The sequence below is a fragment of the Chanodichthys erythropterus genome, chromosome 13 (assembly GCF_024489055.1).
Source record: "Chanodichthys erythropterus isolate Z2021 chromosome 13, ASM2448905v1, whole genome shotgun sequence".
NCBI lineage: Eukaryota > Metazoa > Chordata > Actinopteri > Cypriniformes > Xenocyprididae > Chanodichthys > Chanodichthys erythropterus.
The window spans coordinates 34,619,522-34,625,611 of NC_090233.1; the positions used below are offsets into that span (position 1 = coordinate 34,619,522).

General features: G+C 35.1%; 1 protein-coding gene across 1 annotated transcript; it reads left to right on the plus strand.

The window, feature by feature from the left end:
* Positions 1 to 2,202: 2,202 nt before the first annotated feature.
* LOC137034658 (histo-blood group ABO system transferase-like) lies at positions 2,203 to 5,845 on the plus strand. Its single transcript, XM_067407769.1, has 5 exons — positions 2,203 to 2,267; positions 3,973 to 4,008; positions 4,343 to 4,366; positions 4,585 to 4,719; positions 5,158 to 5,845. Exons 1-5 carry the CDS (start codon positions 2,203 to 2,205, stop codon positions 5,843 to 5,845), a joined length of 948 nt encoding a protein of 315 aa, XP_067263870.1.
* The last annotated feature ends 245 nt before the right edge of the window (positions 5,846 to 6,090 follow it).

Consider the following 6,090-nt stretch of genomic DNA (forward strand, 5'->3'; position numbering starts at 1 on the left):
ATGGATAGATTTTTCTGTAATGTGTGTGTGTGTGTATACATATAAGTGTGTGTGTGTTATGTTATGTCCTCAGTCTTATCTAGTTGAGTTCAGCAGCTGCAGGGTTTTGTGGTTGTTGAACTGCCGTTGTGTAGCTCTTGTGTTGTGATGGAGGTCCTGTGGCTGTTCTGAACTCTGCTGGAGAACGGATGGTTTTTGGTGACTTGGAGTTGGAGTTTCATTGGAGTTTCTGCTGTTTCTTGGTGTGTTTCCAAAGTCTGTGCTTTTCAGCACTCTGGCAAAGTTTGTTGAGATGTACATGGTCATACATATGTCATCTCTCTCTCTCTCTCTCTGTAGTTGTATAATTGTAATTTTTTTTAAGATAAACAATTATTCTTTGTTTTCTCGAATGTATTAGGCTTAAACCTCTTTTTGTATTATTAAAACAACTGTTTTTCTTTCATTTAAGGGGGAATGATATACCCGCAATCAAATATTTAAATGGCAGTTGATTAATTTTATGGTCAGCCAAGTCAAAAATAGCCATATATATTTCAATAAAAAACAGGATTAAAAGTATACATGGCCAAGACTGTGTACTGTTGTTTAAGGCATTTATTAGGTCTAGGATCTCAGTTGAGTTTAAATATTATAAAGAGATGCAGGACTTGGATACCTTTATATTGCAGTGGTGTTTTAATGTTTTTTTGTTTTGTTTTGTTGTTTTTTTTTTGGGGGGGGGGGGGGGGTATTTTTAGTCTTTTGTTGTGTTGATTGGTTTTGTGATAATGGTTTGATGTTTTTTTGTTACTGATTTAATAAAAATATGGATTAAATCTCTCTCTCTCTCGTATCTAACTCCACTGTTACTCTCGCACTTCAAAAGATAGGCTAGTTTGTAAATTTTGTTTGTACATAAATTAACTCATGTATATTCATGTATGCTCCGCCCAGAAAAAGCTCAGAAACCGAAAATCTCGTAACACCTGTTCCACAACATACGTCATCGTCTTAGAGTGATCGCTTCAGGTACTGGAAATTGCTGGCTGCATGCTACTAGTGTAGAAGAAAATATTAAGATGTTAATCAAACTGCATCTCAGCACAGCTTTTCGAAGGATCCCAACGTTAGGAATGTGTGGCTAAAATTATTTTTAGCGATGTGCTGTGATCAGTGATTGTTTTGATGTGCAAGGACGCCTGTAGCGTTTAGATCAGTCCTATATAGGAGTTTAGATCAGTATATAAATCCACTAAACTTTATTTCTATAAATAAAATGGAATTTAACATATTAGCAGCATCTTTTCATGTGCGTCAATCTCAATATTATATGAGACTAAACAGCCTTCACCTGCTACACCTGTTCAATTTAATATCATGAAATAGCCTACCGGTTTGCTTACGCTATACTTCCTTCACTGAGTTAGCAGTTGCACGCCGAACGTGAGTCCAACTCCGGTACGAGAACGAGAACAATACGGTGGAAACGGGATAACAGAGACCGGCTGATTAGACTTGAATTACTTTCTAAATGTTTAATTTTTAATTATAATGTTTGTTAAGCGAGTTTAAATGTAAGCAATATGTATTAAAAATGGTAGGTTATAAAAGAGCCTATTATGGCTACTGTAAAATATGATAAAAAGATATCATGCCAACCTGTGGTTGTGTGAAGTATTTTACAAAAGTTTAGAGGATTAAGCTTCATGTAGGCCTATTAAGTAAAAAAAAAAAAAAAAAAAAAGCTAGTATTATAGTAAAAAAAATAATCACCTCATTATGCTGGGTTAAATAACCCAATTTGCTGGGTAAAATTAGCCCAACATGTGTTCTGTCCTATATTTACCTAGCATTTACCTAGCCCTTGGGCTAACCTTTTTAACCTAGTGTATTTTAAAGCAAGTTCTTCAACTTTACAATACTTTGTACAGTTGTAGGCTACCGTTTTATTTCAGTACCTGGTCTATACTGCATATATCGATAAATTCTTCTTAAAAACAGGATGTGCTGAATGATGTGGAACAGTCATTGACTGTTGCAGTATATCTGTTTTTAAGTAGTAGTAAATTGTAAAGCCCCACCCTAGCCAGGCTTGTGTTTGACTTTCAAATCTTTCTCGCAACATGACAATACACTCTTCTTGCCTGATATTTTCACTCTCATTTTCCAGTTCAATCCATCAAGTGAATACGGACACAAGACCCAGCCGATACAACAATAATGCGACTCCGTCAGAGTGTTCACTTCTTCCTTTTTGGCATGTTTGTCGGCTTATCACTGAGTGGGTATGTAAAAACTTTTTGTAAATCTGAGGCTGATTTTCTCACACTTTTGTTATTTGAATGTTAAATAAATCACAACACTGGTTTTAAATCTGTTTAAGAAATGTAATTTTCATATATCTCTAAACTGACCGAAAGACCAGCTGAGATATTTCTCAATTTGTCACTTTTGTAGTAAAATTAAATACTTGAAGCATTTTGCTATTTTTTTTTAATGTATTTATTGGTTTGTTTTTATACAAGATAACTTGATAGTTATTTTTTGATCACCAAGGGAAAATGCATTTTAGACTGTGTGCATTATGGTTTAAGCTCATATTCTCACTAAACAAACACAAAAACAAAAAGCAGTTTAGAACCTGTTTAACAGAATTCATCACTGAATGCAGGTCTCAGAAGACAGGAAGTGCTATTCATGAAGATGGAAGTAATTATACAGAAAGCCAGTGCGGTTATCTCTCTTCCTTCATGTATTCCTTCAATAAAACTGTAAAGACTATGTGATATTCATGTTCACAGTATTTGTGTTTTTGGTAAGCCAAATATTGAACAAGCAACCAAATGATGGAACATTTGAAAAGACATTCAGGTGTGTTTAGTGGGAAATTGTGGAGGCACTTAAAGGATTAGTTCACTTTCAAATTAAAATTTCCTGATAATTTACTCACCCCCAAGTCATCCAAGATGTCTGTGTCCTTCTCTCTTCAGTCGAAAAGAAATTAAGGTTTTTGATGAAAACATTCCAGGATTTTTCTCCATATGGTGGACTTCAATGGCCTCCAAATGATTGAAGGTCAAAATTACAGTTTCAGTGCAGCTTCAAAACGTTCTACACAATCCTAGATGAGAAATAAGGGTCTTATCTAGAGAAACCATCCATCATTTTCTGATCTCATCTTGAACAACGGCAGTGTAGACACTGCTAAGTGTATTACTGCCCTCCACAGGTCAAAGTTTGAACTAAATTGTTATATACCTGCACTAGCATATTGTATATGACAATTTAGTTCAAACTTTGGAGGCCATTGAAGTCCACTATATGAAGAAAAATCCTGGAATGTTTTCATCAAAAACCTTAATTTCTTTTTGACTGAAGAAAGAAAGACAATCATCTTGGATGACATGGGGGTGAGTAAATTATCAGGAAATTTTAATTTGAAAGTTTAAACAAAATGATTCAGTCAAATAAAACTAATATGCTCTATAAAGCCAGATATTAAAACCAAGAGGTTCCTGCTGAAAGTAAAAGACATTGGTCCTAATGGTGCTTATTGATGAGACCCTTTTTTTATTGGTTTTAAATAGCAGAAGAGCAGTGCGTTTTTTAGAGTGTTGATGTTATTTTATTTATTTAATTTTTTAATTTTTTATTCTTTATTCAGTTGTTTTTTTCTGCTACTGGGTTGAGTGGGTCATTTTCCATGCATGTATGTTCCATGTATGTAGCCTATAAATCATTTATGTGAATATAGACTCGAAAGTGTATGGAATGTGCCACACATTTAAAAGTTGCAAAGGCACAAATTCTGTCTTCAATTATATATTTAAACAAACAAAATCTAAAATCTAATCTTTTGAAAGAGACAGTCAGAGACAGTTTTTTTTTGTTGTTTTTTTTAACTAAAATTTACTTCTACTAAAGAGTGTGTGAGCGCCTACACACATTTCCAAAAGATCTCTGCTTATGGGATTATGTCTTCTCTCACAGGCTAATTTTCTTGGGCTACACTTCCAGTTGGTTTAGGTAAGTAGTCTATATATGTTTACGTGAACATTAAACGATCAATTTCAGTCTGATCAAAACATTTAAAAGGTTTAGTTCGAACCAGTCCAATTATTGCTTAAGTTAGGCAAACGGATAAAACAATTGAAGCTCAGTTTCGTTCTGCATTAATATGCATACTACGCATGCTCCGAAATCCTTTACATGTTCGATAATTATTATGCATTGTGTCACGTGTAAAGACTGTTGTTTAACTACCCAGAACCCCACCACTATAGTTTGATTACAGTGCTGTGATGAGGTCTGTTGAGTTGTACAGTCCTGCTCCTGTGTAAAATTGTGTTTTGGTTTGCAGAAATCAACAAACAGACGGATTAGGGTAAGTACTCAATACATACACACAAATAAATTAATTCTCTCTTCAACGTATACAAAAAAGCTTATGTGCACTCTTGCACAATAAGACTTGACAGAATTCACTGTTTAATACCCTTACATACAGCTTATGTACTTTCAGAATATTTACTTATTTACTGTATACACATGCCACACCAATGTTTGACTGTAATCTGTGTGTATGTGTTTGTGTTTACACAGTCAGACAGATGTTGTTTCTATGACACCATGGTTAGCCCCAGTTGTTTGGGAGGGAACCTTTGACTCCATACTGATCGACTCTATCTACAAACAACACAACATCACTATAGCAACCACTGTCTTCGCTTTGGGAAAGTAACAAAGTTTCATACTTCTCAAACTCTCAAAATTGTTCTTTTCTCTCTCTCATATATTCATATTCTTGGGGGACTTGATGTTGATGTTTGTAGATTTTGGTATGGAAGTATTTTAGGCCATATCACGCCTCACATTGATGCTGAAGAAACATTTCTGTCATTTTCAATGTTGAAAACAGGGTTAATATTTTTTTGGAAAACATGATACATTTTTCAATCAGAATTATTTGATGAATAGAAAGTTCAAAAGAGCTGCATTTATTTGAAAAATATCTTTTGAAACATTCTTAATGTCTTTACCCTCACTTTTGATCAATTCAATGTGTCGTTGCTAAATAAAAGTATTAATTTCTTTCAAAAATGTATATGGGGTCAGTATTATTACATATACATGTATATGTATACACACATATCTATTCCTCTCATTCTTTTTTAGATACACACGTTTTCTCAAAGATTTTCTGGAGTCAGCAGAGGACCATTACTTTGTTGGATTTCGAGTGCATTACTACTTGTTTACAGATCAACCAGAAGCAGTTCCTGAAGTAAAGATGGGTGAAAATCATCATTTGACAGTTCGGAGGGTTCCGAGCATGGACAGATGGCAGGACATCAGTATGGGCAGAATGGAATTACTGGAAAAACTAATGGAGAACGAACTGGCCAATGAAGCTGACTATATTTTCTGCCTGGACGTGGATACAAAGTTCTATGGCCACTGGGGGTCGGAGTCTTTGGGTCGTCTTGTCGGTGTGATACATCCTTGGTTCTTTGATTATCCAAGGGATCAATTCACATATGAGCGTAGGCCAGAGTCTCAAGCATTCATTCCAGCTGGGGAAGGTGATTACTATTACACTGCTGCTGCATTTGGTGGCTCACTGGCAGATGTACATAATCTCACCAAAACCTGCCGGGAGCAGATGAACATTGATGCAGCAAACTCCATTGAGGCGATATGGCATGAGGAGTCTCACTTGAACAAGTACTTCCTTTATAACAAACCCAGTAAACTGCTCTCTCCTGAATATCTGTGGCGGGACATCAATATTAGTGTAGGCCAAGTGAAAATAATTCGCTTCTCTCATGTAGCTAAAAACAATGCAGAAGTTCGCCCAAACTAGCATCTTTGTGAAAGTTTTAATTCACATCATGTTGTTTCACAAAAAAAGCATAATTTCCCTTTCCCTTAGTTTTGAGACATTAACTGGTCAAATTGGTTTAACAAAGCATTATGAAAGATTAGTAAATCACAAATCTGAGTCAAAAACGCTTTGCATGCACAGGTTTCCACAGGGAAATCAGTTTTAAATATGACTGAATATGTTGGATACCTTGTTAAATCCTGATTAAATAATATTTGCCATAA

Coding starts and splice junctions, on each gene's coding strand:
- LOC137034658 (XM_067407769.1), top strand. CDS start 2,203: ATGCGACTCCGTCAGAGTGTTCACTTCTTCCTTTTTGGCATGTTTGTC. Junction 4,367..4,584: donor CAACAAACAGACGGATTAGG/GTAAGTACTCAA, acceptor GTGTTTACACAG/TCAGACAGATGTTGTTTCTA. Junction 4,720..5,157: donor ACTGTCTTCGCTTTGGGAAA/GTAACAAAGTTT, acceptor ATTCTTTTTTAG/ATACACACGTTTTCTCAAAG.